The 18723-nt window shown below is 32.9% G+C and overlaps 1 protein-coding gene across 3 annotated transcripts; it reads right to left on the reverse strand.

Moving 5' to 3' along the window:
- Window positions 1-568: 568 nt before the first annotated feature.
- LOC104089998 (SPX domain-containing membrane protein At4g22990) lies at window positions 569-10046 on the reverse strand. Of its 3 annotated transcripts, none has more exons than XM_009595027.4 (11): window positions 9684-10046; window positions 8543-8601; window positions 7761-7881; window positions 6739-7050; window positions 6318-6422; window positions 5729-6183; window positions 4874-5175; window positions 3558-3733; window positions 2544-2734; window positions 1918-2051; window positions 569-994 (listed from the first exon to the last, which is right to left on the reverse strand). In XM_009595027.4, the coding sequence occupies exons 2-11, from the start codon at window positions 8593-8595 to the stop codon at window positions 756-758; spliced, it is 2088 nt and encodes a 695-aa protein (XP_009593322.1). In that variant the 5' UTR covers window positions 8596-8601; window positions 9684-10046; the 3' UTR covers window positions 569-755. The 3 variants fall into 3 exon arrangements, with proteins under 3 accessions (XP_009593322.1, XP_009593319.1, XP_033510408.1); XM_009595024.4 differs by having other exon boundaries at window positions 3558-3736; window positions 9684-10044; XM_033654517.2 differs by lacking the exon at window positions 9684-10046 and adding an exon at window positions 8769-8899 and having other exon boundaries at window positions 3558-3736.
- Between the last annotated feature and the right edge of the window lie 8677 nt (window positions 10047-18723).

Consider the following 18723-nt stretch of genomic DNA (forward strand, 5'->3'; position numbering starts at 1 on the left):
CGAGAACTTAGTGCACTAACCTGACTTTTTTAAAATCCAAATTCCAAGCCTAGCTCGTGCTCCTTTCGTAGTAATAACCGAACTGAAGTCGAACTTCTTCTTCAACTCGCTCAGTAATTTCACATACGGTGCGACAGTTCATTGAGTTCATAAACGTACCGACAATATTAAAAACGACTCATTTTCTATGACGCGCATGGAATAGTAACCCACAAAGAATAGTAGGTGACCTGTTACAACCAGTAAAACTACACTAATAGTTAAGTGATGACCTATTACTACCAATAAAACTACACTAATAAGTATACATAAGTTTATAAATATATTGGAAGGAATGGTTGCACAACAAAATAATCGGTGGTTGATACCATGATATATAGCTAACGTTGCTGGACCGCATTACAAGTTCTGCGACAGACACTAACAGCAACCTAATGACAATTAGGCTGACAACATTATTAGAACAACCAACCAGCAACTACTACCTATAAGTCAGAGTAGCAGTTTCTAAGTTTTAAGCAATTTCCATATATAGGACAACAGCAGACATTAAATAATAAGAACCCAGTTAAGATAAAGAAATCAATGAACTAATTACTAACCGAAAATTTACATCAATATTACACATGAGGCAAAACAAAAGTACCTAAAGAAAACAAACTCAATTATTAAACCAGAAAGGGAGGAGGCCTGAAAAGAATTGAGGGCAATGATGCTTCTGCAGTCGAGAACGTTTTCAAATTACAGAAGACTGCTCAGTAAAGAGAATTGTAGGTGTAACAGGTTGCAACAATGGAAGCTACACAAATCAAAAGCGAAGGAAGAAGAGTAACATTCAAGAGCGTACTCTGCCCCAAATACCCAGCAAGGGTTATGGTTACATCTGCAATCACCCGAGCAATTGTGCCAGCTTCTGTTGACAAGAGACCCCCATTGTAGGTTCCACGAGAAAGCCTGGATGACATGACTCGAGAGAGGAGCGATAAATTCACACCTATATTCATCAGCGAAATTAGAGGGATTTAGCATGCAAGCAGTAAAAAACGCAACCAAAAAAACAAAATAAATAAAGAACACAGTTATCATCAACAAGATTTGTATGTGTCCAAGTTTATTGTGCTAAAGACTTCAGCTTAACCAATTCGAGACTGGTTAAGAAAGCTAAATTCAGCAGGATTAGGCTAATCATTCCAGGATCACATCATTAAAGGTACTGGAAGGAAAAAGACAAGCACCTTTTTTTCGCTCAATTACTCCCTGTATGTCTGTCACTTCCAATTGATAGCCCTATTTCTATTATAAGAAATGTGGTCTTAAGTCTTAACCTACTTCAAAAGAGCCCCCATGGTCAAAAGGAGACCTCAAAAATCAATTTTCTAGGAGTACATTCTTTTTAGGAGTAAGCAAATATAAACAGCCATACGTCACTCAGTAACGGATCCATTTATCCAAGATATGCTGCTGTAAACCTAGTTTCTGAAATCAAGGACTTTAGTTTGTGACATGTGGATAAGCTTATCAAGTGAGTTTAAAAACATCATCTTTGAATTAGTTCACGTAGAAGGGAAAAGGAAAGCTACTGATATAATTATTGAGAGAACCTAGAATATTATGAGGCCACTCTACCACTAGCCACCCAGATGCAACATACCATCCATCAATGATCTGAAAACATCTCCGACCACAGATATATGCGTTAGATATGGGCATGGTGCCCCTCACAGCAGCAATCATATAATGCTAAATTAGCAGCGGTATCATGCACAGCTGGCTATTTGGAACCTACAGTATTTCCTTTTGCCTGAAATTTTCTTCGCTTGAGCAGAGCTACTAACCTATTGCTTTATCATATTGATAGGTTCAGATGAGAAGTAAGTTTCTTAAAGGGGAAAAAAGAATCGGACAGAGAGGTCTTACCTTCCAACACTTCAGCAGCTACAAACATTATGAGCCCGGAAATAACATATTGTGGAACAGAATATGAGATTACAACGTGAAAGCTCCCAAGTATACCAAGAAAAACCATGATTTCAGATGCCAACAAAATTTGCCTGAAAACAGAAGAAATCTATCATTGAATTCTGATAGCAAAGGTTCAACACGATAGTAGCGAATTTTCACATGCTTGATCTTGAATTGATTATTCTGCTTTTTGGTAATTAGATGCATCAATTTTCAAGAACTGAATCGAAGTTTTAGTAGCACGGCATTATATATGGATTAATTAGCAGAAGACATGAAGTTTAGAAGCAGAGCCACAACAAATAGCTATCTGTGTATGAGCATACAGCGCACAAGGAATTCAATGCACTAGTAAACATGAAGGCCAAAAGAGAAACTAATGCACATACGAATCCCTCTGATGAGAGTAAATACTACAGACTGATAGCCTTCTTATGCAAGTGAAGGAAAGTTATTCTATTCTCATTGTAATATCCATCAATATGAGCAACAAATCTTTATATCCAGGAAAACTTTAGAAAATTTAGCTCCCTGTCCAAAAAGTAAGCAGCCAAAGCATATTCTTGTGCAAAAGAAGTTACCTGTCTTCGAACATGTTACTTATGTAGCTCCCAACAACAACATTTATCGGAAGTACCGTGAGGCCAAGACACGCAAGAAAAATTGCCACGGTTCCCGTTGACCAGCCAAAGTAATATGACGTAACGACACTGGATTCTGAAAGTAAAATCTCCATTGCATATTTCAGCATAAAGTAGATTAGTAATTGAACCTGTATAGATGAAAGAGTCGTGTCACTGGCCATTTAAATATAAATCTTTCTTAAAGCATAATCAAGTTATATTATGCTTCTTTTTTCATATGCATACAGAGAGTGATCCATCTTTCATTTTTCCTCTCCTTTGCTTTGTTTCTTTTTCTCTTGAGCACTGTGAGAAGGCAATGCCCAATTAGACATAAAGTTATCTGCACTTCCACATCTGTACCTGACCCCAGCAAGCACCAAAAGAGCACAATTTTATGTGCTTTGATTTATACTGTACACATCCCTCCAAAAACATGAGTTCCCATTAAAAGGAATTGCTTCTTAGCAGTATGTGTTTAATACGAAGTGGAAATGTACATGCATAATGAGATAATAGTAGTAGGACCTCTGGCCTGTTAGGTCACCAATGCCAACAGATGCTTAACTACTTCCAAAGCTCTGATTTTGATGGAAATTACTTGGGAGTATCAAGACACTGATCCTCATTAGTTGTGTGTTGCTTTCTAGTAAGGTAAGCTTATGTACTACACCATTACTTTCAATAAGCAAACCACCATTGTTAACCTCCAATTATGATAAGCAACAGTTCATGTCCTAGTTACCCTGTCCCTTTTCTTTGACATCATTATCCATCTCGTGAAAGAGAGGAAGAATTTCGAAGTCCAAGCAACATAAGGAAGCAAGGTGTGGGAAACACACAGCATGGCTGGACTTCCACGGGACAAATAGCCATTAAGGATGGATGCGAGTAATATCATTGACCCATTTCTCAATAGACTCTACTCACATGTTGATAAGACGAACAACAAGGTCAGAGTTGACAACTTACCTTCACAGAAGGAGTAAGTAATCTGTATGCTTCTGCTATAGAGTTCGCCGGCTTACGAGACTCCTCAGGAGCTTCTTCACTCCCATCATATTCTTGGTCATTCTCACCATCGTGTTGATTCTCTTCCGCTTTTAAGAGCAATGGTTGTGTAACACCCTTCTCAAGGGCATCATTTTCTACTGGTATAAAAAAAAGTTCAGCATCAGACTGTATTTAGATAAACACTCCACCTTTTCCATTTTGTATGACATGAACTTTTTCTTCTGGGTGGTTTAAAATAATGTGATGCACTTGCACAAAGAATAAAACACATCTATAAGTTTTAAAATCATAATATGATGTTTCTTGTTACACCAACTTCATTCACATACTCCCAATTTCTAGTTCAGCGTTCTTTTCGATGGTAGAAATTTAGTAAGTCAAATGAGCTTCTTAATTTCCATTCAGTGTTAAACTATTACACATAAAAGTATAAGTTAGTGCACCTTAATATACACTAAAGAGCATTTGCGCGAGGTTCCATTAAAGAGTTGAGTGCGGAATTTCTCATTTCTCACTTTGGGACTTTAAAACAGAGGTTGGAGAAGTACATATAAATATGCCGTACCCCTATGTCTCTGATTCAATCTTACTGTATTATTTTGGATGTTCTTGCAGAAAATATGGTATTTCTAAATGTTAAAGACAATGTCTACTTATGTAATAGAACTTCTACTATTATCCATTCGTTAATCTTTCTGAACATAATACGGCATCAAAAGAAATAGTTTTTCAATTTTTTTTCTACTTCTCAAGTGGACTAATTTATACTCTGCATTTCCCTCACTCAGCATTGTGTAAAAGACACAATCTACTCTCATCCTAAACTTTGTGGTTTATCAAGCTACAACAGTTAAAAAACTTTGATATACGTGGCTAAATAACAATGTGAGGTCTACACAAATAGAAAAGTTGGGCTCAAAAAGTGGTCTTACTGGCTGGGTCCATGCAGCCACAAGCTAATGACACAATAAAAAGACAATGAATTTAGCACCTCGACAAGTAATTATCAATGCAACAGGATTTTCATATAGATATTCATTCAACCTGAACAACATTAACCCATCCCAAGAGCATTATATATTTGTACACTTCATCTCACCATAACCTACAAGGAAGCTATTTCAATAACGGCATTGCTGTCAACGTCTTGCACCATGTTTGGAGTTTAACTGATACCAGTCCAGTTAAAGCATAGAGAATGGAGGGAAAAGGAGAGTGGACATGTGCTAATTTATGCTATATACCCATACCATGCAACAAAAAGTTCAACGTACCACTATTAGATTCTTGAGGACCATTGTTCACTTCTGTCTCATTAGCAGGTTCTCTAAATGAGATCCACAGCCATATCAAATAGATTAACCATGCAAAAGCCATGAGCCAACCAGGCAAAGTATCTTGATTGAAGGTCAACTTGTAAATCTGAAAATTAGTTTGGAGTAATCCAGCAAGTGCAGGACCACATGCCATTCCAAGAGCGCTAGCACTGACAAATCCTGCTGATGCCTGCATCCGAATTCTAAGGGGCACGCAGTCACTGATGTAACGTCGGTTCACTGCTCTGGCAGAACCCAAACTGCAAATCAAAGACACAAAAGGGGAAAGCACCTTCCTGTCAACTTAATATTCAGGTGCAAGTTATCATTTCAACATCAGAATGAACCTCAACAAAACAGAAGTAGGAATGAAATGAATGTGGTATGAAGATGAGCAAGCAAATGGTTTACTGACTTCAACTAATAACATTCATTTGACTTCTTTACTCATGTGATCTCGATATTCCAGACTGAAGGTGGTTGTTTACCTGGTCCCCGAAGTAATGTTTTATTTCCAACGACACACAAGAATAGCCTAGCTTGCCGGAACCAAAATATATAATTCTATGCTGTTAAATTATTAAACATGCTAATTTGTTTAAAGTCCTCATATCACACTCCAAAATCAATTCAGCAAAATCCTCATCTTTGATATCACTGAAGATTATCTGTCTAAAAGGTATTAAATTCTTCTCTATACACCCTACCATCACCCCTAAAATATAGCAAAGAAATATCTAAAATACTCATCACAGATATCCATGTGCGTGGTGCAACACATGCACAGATTTGGGAAGAGAGAGAGAGACCTACCCACAACATAATCGACCAATAAGGAGAACTGGTATCGAATTGAGATCATAAGCCAATGCATACATGACATTCCCCACAAAGAGAGCTATACTGCTAAATACCAGAGGTCTGAAATAAGATCTGTTTGACCAAGCACTAAAATACACAGAGGAAAAGATCTGTGCAACAGCCATGGCTCCAATCACAATCCCACAAACTGTTGCAGCAGCACCAAGGCTCATAGAATAATTATCTGCTGTTGGAACAATAATATATGTATTGACCATATAAAGGAAGGTATTTGCCAAGTTCAAGAGAAGTGACATAAAATGGTATCTCTGATCATCAACTTGTTCCTCAACAGGAGTAGGGAACTCTTCTTGCATGATAAGTGCATGTTGGGCCAAAAAGTTAAGGAAGTTTGTTGAATTGCTTAATCTATCAACAGCTGCTTTCATTGAGTCAACAACAGAATCCTGCAAAACAATTTAATGCCATATAGGAATACAGTAGAGGAAGTCTCAAAATTATTTGATATCAAGAAACTGTGATGCACAAAGGATTATGAAATCAGCACAAGACAAAAAGATTAAAGGATGTAGAGAAAAACCTGGAGTGGAAGAGAAGGCTGGTCATAAATTGACAAGTAGCTTCCTTGACGGTCCTGAAGGTCTGCAAGATTACGAGATATTGCACCAACAACTGCCCCTAGTCCCTGCAATCACCATTCATGATCAGTGAAGTCCACCTTGACCTTTTGTCATTTGTCAGTGAGATTTTGCTCTTGGACAAGTCTATCAAATTTCTGAAGGAAATTCACTTTTTCTCATCACAAATACACAAGGTTCGATATTTCTTTGTGTCTAACTTGTTTTTTTGTACTTCTCATTAAAAAATGCCAACAAGACAGAGTAAACCAATAGTAGTGTAGTAGTCATAGTAGTAGTTGATGCTATAGAAGCAACAGTCTTGTTATTACTAGTAGAAGAAGATGAAAAGAATGCAGTAGCTATTTGAGTTTAGCATATTACCACATGCTTGAAAACTTGCTGAAGTTGGGAATAAGGATGATTAGCCCGGGTTTTGACATAATAATCAGTGAATTTATACCCAAAACGTTTGTCAAACTTCTTGAGGATCTTCCGCAACCCAATGGCATTTATTTCAACAAAAAAGAGAAGCTTCAGAAGATCACGTCCCACATCTCTATAAGCTTCTCGCAGCTCGGTTATTTTGGATATATCAGGCTGCTCTTGAAGAGAATCTTGCTGCTTATTAAGTTCAGATATCCTGCTTGCCAGCACTCCTTGTTGTTCCAACAAAAACAGAACAATTCTTTCAATCTGCAATATGAAGAAAATTACACAGGCTTTCACTTTTATTCTACTTAAGTAAAAGTATAGATGAGTGTGACAGAATGTTTCTTCCCTATAAGGAACATCCTTTTAACCAAACAATACATGAATAAGGTATTAGCACATAGACAAAATTAGGCTAATTCCTGAAGACCACCTTTGACAGTTGACCTATCCAAATGCCTGTTTGGTATACAGAGACAGAGACAGAGACAGAGAGAGAGAGAGAGAGAGAGAGAGAGAGAGAGAGAGAGAGATGACGCCATAGCCAGAAGAAAGAAATAAACATCGAAGAAGAAGGCATGGATTGAATCATCACTGCCTCCTAGGAAGAGGAGATTAAAGACAAATGAGGGTTCTATAACATGCTAATTTTTGAGAGACTGAATAATACCTCTCTAAGAAACTTGGAAAATAGTCAGTATTTTGTAGAAGGGCTGCCTGTTTTTTCGGTATAACACACTTGCAGCTACTACTTACCGGTTTCAAGTGGAAATAGGAATAGATATCACTTCAAGAAAGATCATCACACTTTTTTAAAGAATAACAAGGAATGTACTGGCGAGCCTCATAACTTACTCTTAACAATAAAAACTGTTAGGAAAATATCTGACAGTAAAGATCAACAAACCAACTCTTAACATCATTTAGCTGATATGCACGTAAAGGATGCTAGAGCACAATCGTCATATTCTTACCTGATTGTCCAGCATCCGTGAGAAATCCTTAAGAACATGTCGACGATCTAGTGCTCCAGCTTTGATTTGGTTACCATACTGCTTAACCTTTTTCTTCATTAATTTGTAGTTGATGTAATATCTGGAAAGTCCAAAATAAAGCTCTTCAAGTATACAAAAACCAATCAATTTTGACAACACAATCAAAATATGTCTGCGGATTCAAATAAAAGCTAGTTTCCTTGTTTCCTTTCCTTTAACAGGTAGGATCTAATATATCTCTTTGCTTAACTATTTTCTTTACGTCTCCACATAAGTTTGCCTTGTCTATTTTATTATCACAAAGCAATATGTTTACTTAACCCTTACACAAGCTTACTAGTTGTTGTTCTGCAATTTAACTGTTATTTCCTTCCTCTTAACAGAGCTTGTGCTCAACTGTTATCCAGCAGATATTACAGTTTCTCTAGATGTCACTCGTTTAAACTGTATAAGCACTGGAAAAGTGGAAATGATACTCTCAAATGTAGCAAGGTTGAAAAGCATTTAACATGCTTCCATGGAAATTATCCTCCGAATAAACCAGCGAAAGATAATGCATGGTCTAGTTTCCAGCAAGTTTAAATGAAAGAAAGCTATGTTGCTCGGACTCTCCAAAAGTGTTGCCGCACCCGTGTCGGATCCTTCAAAAATGCACTAAATTTGGAGGATCCAACACGCACCCACCAACATTTTTGAAGAGTCCGAGTAACATAGAAAGAAAGTATACAACAACTAGGTCTATAACGTAATATTCTGCATACCCTTGCCATTCTTGGATCTGTCTGTCCTTCAACTTCTTCCCAAAAGCAACCATGTTTCACTGTACAGCCAAAATGAAAAGGACATTAGAGAAACAATAAAAAAAATAAGCAGAACTCCAGACAATGAAAAACCGTTTTTCATATACTACAGAGCTAGAACTGTTTGGTTGATGGAAATTGAGAAGGTAATTACACCAATCCTATTTCAATCTATCACAATACTTACTGAACGCTGATAACCGAGAACTGCTGCCTAGTTTTGCTATACTTTTGGAGAATGAAATATTCTTTTATGCACAATAAATGTGCATCACTAAACCATAGTTTAATAGCATGGAGGCACCGACTGTGGGTTGATATCTCATAACATGCTCATAAAAACTTGACAAACAAAGACAAATTCAGAGGAAAAGAAATTTATTTTTCAAGTTTGAGGCCACTCATTGTCCATAGTGGTCGAAGATAAGTTGCACATCTTCTCTTTTAGTTTTAATTAATAATTAAAAAAAAACACATCTTCTTCAGAATATGCCCTAATTATATTAGTGACTGGTCATACCATTTCAGACCAGTAAAGACCTTGAATATTTTTAGCAAATACCAAATTTGAATAGCATGATAATAATGACCATGTCCAATTCCAACATCGCTTAAAAACACACATTCCTACACACTACACAGTTACACATCTCAACTACTCGTCAGCACAACAACTGCTTTGCCAATTATTAGAAAAACATTTAATAATACGATAAAAGTCAAGACGAAACAAAGATCACACGCAATAACACTGAATATTCACATCAAAAAAATAAAAAGATTAAAAAAAAAAAAAAAAAACAGAAGCTCACGCAATAAAAATGAATAGCAGCACACAACGTCCGAATTGACAGATATTTCAATATTTAAGCCGATCTCGTCAAAATTTAAAAAAAGAAAAAATTAACAGGGCATGCAAAATTTGACAAAAAAACATCCAAAATGCAGCAACAAACACAGCTTCAAAGAGAAATTGCATTAGGTTAACAGAATCCCAAATCAACTCACTCTAACACATGCATAAACATACATATACCCGTAATTAACATGTTTTTGTTTTTAATTAATTTGCTTGAGTTTTGAAAGGATTTTTGCGCATTACCTGAAGAGGAGTGTGCAATTTGCAGTAAAGCTCTTAGATAAGCATCAACAAACACGTGAAAAAGCTCTAGCTAGAGAGAGAGAGAGAGAGAGCTATGTTAAATCTCGACGAGATTTCGTAAAGAGCTTAGCTTATTCGGAATCTGAAAAGATTTACACAAAATTCGGATCTCTAAACAACAAAAAGGATATTCCAATTTTCGAAATACTCTCTCTCTCAGATTCCTTTTCGATTCTTTCAACCCTATATTATCAGAATTCTATTTGTTGTGTGCGCGCGCGCGACTATATACGCAAAAAAATGAGACGGAAGGAATGGGATGATGATTGAAGCAGGAGGTGGTGAAAGAGTTTGTATGGCTGGTAAAATGACTCAGCACATAAGATCTCCTCCTCTTTTTTGCTTTTTCTTTTTTATTATTTTGCCTAAGGAATTTGCTCAATGTTTTTGAAAAATAGAAAATTTGGTATTTAGTAGGCATTTGGACATAAAAATTTGGGAAACATGCTTTCTATTTTCACAAGGAAGGGGTAAGACCTTTATATATATTATGTTGTGAGATTACATGGGGTATATTGTTATTGTTATTGTTGAAATAAAAAAAATGTGATTTGTTTTATAAAAAAGTAGTTTTTGAAGTTAAATTGAAAAAATATATTTGAAAATTAAAATTGCGTTTCGACATGCATTTTACTTGAAAAAATATTACAGTTTTAAAAGAGAAAAATATTATTTACTTAAAAAAGAGTTAATATTTACTTTTTCAAATTTGAAACTCTTTTTCAAAAGTTTAGTTAAATGTATAACCAAACAAAGATTAGACGATGAGATTCGAAAAAGATAGTACTAAAAATGATGAACTTTTAAAAAATCTTTTTTCACGTAGGAGCACGGGCAAGAAGAGAGATTTGGTTTTATATAGTCAATTTTTTCCTAGTAGGCACATTTAATTATTTTTTCAAACTTTATACTAGAGTGATGCAATTTGAAATTGTAACTAGTATTAGATTGTAAGTTACATAATTTACAAGGACTCGTATTTAAATTTTTATTATGGCGTTTTTTGATTGAATAGCTTTTTCTTTTACTCTATTTTGATGCAAGAAATTCATGATCTTTATGCTTGCATCAACAAATGTCGCTTATCATCCAAAGGCATTTCAAAATAAATTGCAATTAATTTCAAATTTTACTAATTTTGATGTCATTAAAATCCTTCCTTTTGTGATTATATGGTATATCTATAAATGGATTTAAAAATATTTATGGCTAATCATTGATGATTTTTTAAATTAAATTTCGTAATAGTGTAGGACGTGTAATTACATGCATCTAAGGAATCAATCAACCCGACCCGACGTTGGTTCGGTCGCTCCGATATGTAATTCACTGGTTTCTTTTGTTACAAATTTCAACTCTCACATTTCTTTTCTTTTTTTTTCTTTTCATAAAACTTCATTACTCTTGACGGTCAACTAATATTTTTTTTCAGTAAATGCAATTTGTAGAAGAAAAGGTTGACCCATTATTCAGTAATTTGTCGCCACTTGTTTTAACTTGTTCGTTTCCTTGAAAATAAAATATTTTCTTGTGGTTGGGATTTGGGAAATACATAAAGTAACAAATCTTACTTATGTAATTGGACTTTTCGAATGCATGTTGTGTTCAGGAGTCGTAGATCTGCAGCTGTGTTCTTTCCCTACTACCTTATTTTGTATTTAGTGAAGAAAAGGATTAAGCTGGGGCACACAAATCTACCAATGTGACACAATAAAGACAAAAATTAAATTATATAATTACTGCCTTATTAAATTATATAATTACTGCCTTTCTTTTCCTTATCTTTTCACTATTTTGTTTTTGGTATATTGCGAAATACTAAACTATCTCATAAGATATATTGACAAGAGCACAAACTCCATATTCTTGATCGTTACCTCTATACTGGCAAATTTCATCTCGTTTTTTACCTTAATTTGTTAGAAAATCTGCACATTTGTTTGCGCCTCTTCAAAAATTTGCAATCTTAAATTATAGCTCTAAGAGGATGATGGTGTACCTTTGATAAACTTCACAGCAAGTAGACAGTCCATTTTCACTTTTAAATCCTTATTTCCTATCTTTTTTGACTAATTTTAACCCTCGCTTATGACACTCCAGTTTGGGATATTACCAGTAGTGATGTGTTTACTACCAACTCCTTCTACAAACTCATCGATGGCTTTAGTAATACAGAGAAAGATTTTACATGGATTTGGAAACTTCATTCCCTGAACAAAATTAAGTTCCTTATATGGCTATGTTATCATAATAGGCTCCCTTGTCGTTCTTATCTAAAGTCTAAACTACCTCGCAATGAACATAGATGTAGTATGTCCAGTATGTAAAGGAGCCGAAGAAACCATTACTCATATATTTCTATATTGTTATGCGGCACGTAATGTTTGGAACAAGTTATGAATTGCAGTAGATCACCAAATATCTAATAATAAGCACCGGCTTATTGCAGTTAGAGACTAATGTTAATAAATTTTTGACTTGGAGGGATCTCTTTCCATTTGTTATTTGGAATATTTGGATGAACGTAAGTCGTAACAATCAAAATAACACAAACAATGTCATGAGCTCTATGACTGCTATTAGTCATGCTATGGAATATAAGCTCATGACTGACAGAGAAAGTAATCCCACTAAGAAAATTCTTATACATATTCGATGGCGGTACAAGTTAAATTCAGATGTTGCTTTCAATATCAACAAATTGTGTTGTGGAATGGGAGGTGTCATAAGGAATTGTAAAGGTGACTAGGTAGTTGGCTACCAAGATTATTCCAAAGCTATTTCTCCCAGAATTCATGGCACTCAGACAAGTGGCTATACAAATGAATCTCACACCAATGGAAGTGGAAATTGACTCAACTGTGATAATAAAATATTTGAAGCATGATATCCTACTTACAATGCCTTAATTAATTATGACTGTAGGTTATTACTGTCCGAAATGGGGAAGCCAAGGATTATGCATAACTTCAAGGAAGGAAATGAAGTGGCTCACCTACTGGCTAAGAAGGCAATTAATCAGTCTAACATGAATCATCTAGTCTATCCGGCAGTTCCTCCTCCTCTTGTTGAGACCAAGGTGTTGGCAGACAAAGATGGAGACTCTTCTTTAAAATTTGTTGCAGGCGATGCTTGTAGGATGTTAGCCGAACTTGGCAATCATAATGCCTTAGAAGGCATCACTGTAGCATGTAATAGTATGGAACAACTTTAGTATATTTTCAATAAAATCTCCAAATTTTCAACAAAAAAACCTTGCTTAATTAGTGGGCGTTTGGACATAAAAATTGTAAAATTTCGAAAAAGGTGATTTATTTTTCAGGTAGAAATGGTATTTGAAAATTAGAGTTGTTTTTTGGACATGAATATAATTTTGGGCTGTTTATAATTTTTTTGTGAGTGATCTGAAGTGAAAATTTTGAAAAATAGCTTTGTTGGAGTTTTTTAAAATTTTCCAAAAATTCTATATTTTATCATCAAGTGAAAATCGAAAATTTTATGGCCAAACATTGATTTCGAAAAAAAAGTGAAAAAAAAATCGAAAAAAAAGAAATCTTTTTGTTATGGCCATGCTCCATAATCTATACTATATTAAAAGCACTATGGCCCTTAGCGAAATATCGTTCGCCTTTTTGACCCTTTAAAAATAGATTTTACATTGAATAAAATTATCATTTTACTTATCTTCCTAATATTTAGGACTTTTACATCAACTAAAATTCTATTTATTATATCTTTTTTTATTTAAACTCTGAAAAAACTAAATTTAAAAATCAATGAAGAGTTTACCTTATATAAATAATTCACTTTAATTATGATACAATTATAACTATATTTTTTCAAATATTTAGGGAAAAGGGCAATAAAAGAGGCCAAAAATTACCGTAAATTACCGTTCTCAAACTTCCTTTCTATTAGAAGTACTTAATTTTGTTTGGCCAAAATCACTCAACTTGAACTTTCCATGTTTCTATTTTGTTTACATTTTTATTTTGTGAATATAAATCATAATAACATTGCATATATTCAGCTACTAAATTTTTGAGCGTCGAAAAGTTGTTCTTACCGGTTAAAAGTATTTGGTCGACTTTATATTCATTAAATTGAATTTTACACTAGACAAAATAGTTATTCAAATATTTTTCTAACAAATAAGACTTTTTAATCATATAAATTTTATTTACTAAATCTTTATTTATTAGAGTTATGATTTTCTAAAAATGACTTTAATATTAATTAAGATTTTACCTTATAAACTAATAGGAAAAATTAAATACTAAGGGCTCTTAGAATCTTTTTAACATTATTCGTTCATTATCACTAATTTATCTATCAATATTTAAATCTAGATCTAAAAGCATGAAAACCCTTAACAAAATATCGTTCGTCTTTTTTACGCTTTTAAAATAAAGTTCATACTAGACAAAATAGTCATTTGATTGTTCTCCTAGCTAATATTTAGAAGTTTGAAATTAAATCAGATTTAATACTTATTAAATCTTTCCTTATTTGAATTAAGTAAGAAGTCCTTATATTTAGGACTTTAAAATTATTAAATTTTACCTTATATAAATTTTATAATTAAATAAGTATTAAATAATACCAAATCTTTATGCGTATGAATTTTCTACAGTTGAACATTTTTTAGCTTCAAAAGAGATTGTATAATGCTAAATTTTAGGTGAACAATTATGATGTAAACAAAATAAAATAAAGAAAAGATTGAAGAAAGAGGAAGCATTTTGCTTTATTCTTTATCCCAAGTCAGTAAGTAACTTATATATGTTGTGAGTAGTATATGTGAGATTGGTTCATCGACTATTAATTTTATTTTTCGATCAATAATTTGCTTAGATATAAATATTAATATAGATTTTAAAATATAATTAAAAAAAATAATTACGAAAATATTTAATGATAGCAAGAGAAAGAAAGAGAAAAAGCAATTGATAAAAGTTATTTACTAACAATGCGACATACACAAAGTGCAAAAGTTAGATTTTATCATTTGATAAAAGAGTTTTTGTGGATAAAAATATAGTTATAATTAAATATTTAATATATGGTATGAGCTAATATTAATAATTTAAATCCTTAAAAAATAGAGTATTTCTTTTAGTGATTAAAAAGATAATTAAGTATTTGAATTAACTTTTTACTCGGATTTGAATTAACTAACTAGTAAAATAATCCAATTTTATTCCTTTCCAAATTCATCAAATGGATAAAATTATTTTTCAAGTTTACACAAATCTTAGAGTACATAAATTATTTTTCATAAAAAGACCATTAGCGATAAAAGAAATAAGAATATAAACCAAAATCAGTTATAGCATTAAGAATTAAATTGGTTAAAATGCAACCTTTAAGAAATAAGAATGAAATAGTAGAAGACAAAATGTATTCATAAAGAGATGTCAAGTGAGACACAATTTAACATATTTGTATATCATATTATAACTACAAAATAATGTACAACTAATTTAACTAAATTCATCATCTATGCATATTCAGAAGATATTGAATACAATCACTATGTTAGTGCGAGAAAAATTACTTTCATCATTTAAGCAAATATTACATTTTATTTTAACGTCAATATATATATATTTTTAATTGATAGACACTACACAGTTGCATGTAACCTAAAATTAGTTTTGTATAAAAATAAGTAGGTCCACGTCTTATATTTTTCACTATGATATGATGGGGAGATACTTCTTGATGCAAATTCCAAAAGCAAAAAACTGAAAAAGATTATATTTCGGAAGAAAAAGAAAATATGATTTTTCTCACAGCAAAAGATGATTGCGTAATATTAGAGATTATAAAATCGCATATCTCTTATGAGTTATGGATAAGCACTAGGAAAGAAAATTTTAAGGAAAAAGAGAGAAAAGAGATTAAAAAGGGAAACAAATTGACGGATATGAATGATTTAAGAAGTCATAATCGTTTTTTTCTTTTCTTTTAAAGGGCCTAATTATACAAAAGAGTTCCTACAACTAACCCAAGGTCGGTTTATGTTAGTCAACTTCATTGGATCTACAGAATAATTGTCAATTACCTGCTAATTTGCTATTTTATTAACGTGGTCCCATGGCTCGCTGAATCTATTTTTAAATTTTTATTTTTTGTTGTTTTTCATTGTAACAAACCTTGTACTAACCGGATTATTGTCATAATTAATGACATCAAAGCAAGTCTTATATTTTTTGAGGTCACGAAATTAATGATGCGTATTCGACAATATAAAAGGAAAAATTCATTAATTACATCTCATTATATGTAATACATTGTTAAAACAACTTGAAAGTAGCGGGGCTAACCGTCGAATTAAAATCTGAACAAATGCCGGGTAGAAATCAACCCAAGGCAAAATACTAAAAGTCAAGATGTGTCCCTATAACTCGACCGACCAATGTAACTGCTTAAGCTTTGAGTCTTAGGGTGTCAATCAAAATATATACATACTATTTAAGAAATATACACATAAATATATGTACATTTTTTTCGAAGTTACCGGGAGCTGATAAGCCCCTTACCTAAAGGATAGGTCCGCCTCTGAATCCATGATTAAATTAATAGATGAATGAAGAAGCGTGCTACTCTTGACCACCACGTACATAATGAAGGATTGCATATAGATGTTCGTAACATGCAGCGGAAGACAATAACAATCCTATGCAGATCTTTTCGTGTTTAAAATTTATTTACATGTCAAAGATCGGATCTAAGACGTACCTGGTGAAGAGAGTCTCGTTTCCAAAATTTCTTCGATAGTGCGAAGACTTTGCGCGTATCCACACCAAGATTGATCCTTGCTATCAACTCTTTGATCAATGAAACCCGTGAACAAATTGAACGAAATATTGTGTTGAAATGTTTCTCAAAAATCTCAACTCAACGGTAGAAGAACAAGAAACACTTTTCTTGTAATTGTATTTTCTCTCTTGACTTTGTATTGCACTCTCACTTTCACAAAGTGATTTTTTTCTCAAGAATTAATATGAGGAGGAAAAGTTTTTCCTATTCAGGAATAATTCTCTCTTTCTTTTGCGGCAGCCTAACACCCTTTTTATATCATCAAATAGGAACATTTTTCCTATTTGGTTAAATAATGGTTAAGGCGTTGATTTTCTTTTGGAGTACAAGTTTAATTTCTAAAATTAAACTTTATATAATTTTCTTTCTTGAAAACCGAATTCATTCCAAAAGGGAATTGCCGACACGTCCTGGACTAACGTTAGTCCAACTCTAAATTGGATCTAACAAATTAGTTATCATTAATATTTATATAAATATCGTATATAAACAAATATTAATTACATGTACTAAATATATATCATATATATATTTTTAAGAAATATAATTTAATTTTCTATTCTAAATAGAAAACTTCAATTTGTTCGCAATATTAATTATATCCCCTGTGCTAGCAAAGGATATAATAATATTTTATTTGGACTAATAATTTAATTTACTTGACTAATTAAATTCTTTAATTTAATTATCAAACAATTTAATTAATCATTTAGCAAAGATCAGAACACTCGTTAGTGTGCGACCCCATAGGTTCAATATTAAACCGGTAGTAAATTGATCATATTAATATACTAATCAAGGGTGGCGTCTAACAACACTCCTTAATGATCGGATAGCATGAAGTATACAATTTACTCTCATGAACCTGTAGAAGAATAAAGTAGTATTTTCTTTTGTCCTTATAACTCTGAGTCACCCTATGATATGGTTCAGCTGTCAAATCTCAATAGGCGACCAACTATGTGTTTATGTCAAATATAATTGACCATTGAATGACCTAAGAAACTCTTTTCTTCTTTTTATTCAATTGCCCTTGCCAAGGACATAGTTTGGTCATTTATAATTCACGACAACATGGAGCTTAAACTCATTACCAAGAGTTGACAGATTTTATCTTGCTCAATCACTAATTCTATAAGCATTCAAGCATACCCAATATCCTTTTAACTATCGCCCCAGGATCATAGGTGTCCAATATCAAAGCACAATAAATAACTTGTCAATTACTATGACGATCTCCGGTCAAAGAAAACTCTTACATCACATTCTTCAAAAGAATATCCTATTGACAGTTTATGGTTATTCTAACCATTAGGAATTATCCAATGAGTCGGTTCAATGTTCATATCTCTATATGCATCATCTATCTATGTGATTTAGTTAATGAGATCAACTAATCTTTATCCCATAAAGACGATCACATAAATATTGATCTAACCAGTTTACTAATGTCCAAATTAATAATCCTATAATCAAGAACAAATTTATATTAAATTATAAGAAACTTCCACTCTCATAATTATCATGATCTCCATCACAATGTCAAGTTTTAAAATTTAATCAAGAACTTTATCAAGTTAATTAAACAATTAATAATAACAATGATAAACGAATATCAAATGTCATATATTTTTATATCAAATAACATTCACAAAATATATTCAAATCATCATTTATGAGATTGGATTTAGGACATATCCACTATATCCCTAACACATAAAGGACAAGCCATGCAACTCGACTAAACAAAATTAAGCACATTTTTAGTACTTTATTTTTCATGCAATTGTATATTATTTGAAATGACAATAATTCATCCAATATCCTTATTAATTAAAAGATAGACAAGAAACATTACTGCGTCACAGGGATCCGATCTATATTTATAATATCGCGATCGCCTATACTTTATCACATGCAACTCTGATGATTTTGTCTATCAAAATTAATTACAAAACTATAGTTGCAGATTTGATAAAAAAATATAAATATGAAGTGATAAAGGCTTCTTTGCAAATGAACAGTTCAATCTTACATGTAGATCTCATTAATTATGTTGCCAAACATGGCCCTCCAATTATTTGCCACTTCTGATCTGAACTACTTGTCGATCTGCATTATTATATTATCGTTTGCCACTTTTCATTCATCATAT

The sequence above is a fragment of the Nicotiana tomentosiformis genome, chromosome 8, assembly GCF_000390325.3.
Source record: "Nicotiana tomentosiformis chromosome 8, ASM39032v3, whole genome shotgun sequence".
Lineage (NCBI taxonomy): Eukaryota > Viridiplantae > Streptophyta > Magnoliopsida > Solanales > Solanaceae > Nicotiana > Nicotiana tomentosiformis.

Bases quoted from the DNA above. Each gene is read 5' to 3' on its own strand.
- LOC104089998 (XM_009595024.4), bottom strand. From the start codon at position 8,595: ATGGTTGCTTTTGGGAAGAAGTTGAAGGACAGACAGATCCAAGAATGG. The intron at 7,051-7,760 runs GTAAGAATATGA...TTCATATTGCAG, and splicing joins CACGGATGCTGGACAATCAG to ATTGAAAGAATTGTTCTGTT. The intron at 6,184-6,317 runs GTTTTTCTCTAC...ATTGTTTTGCAG, and splicing joins AGCCTTCTCTTCCACTCCAG to GATTCTGTTGTTGACTCAAT.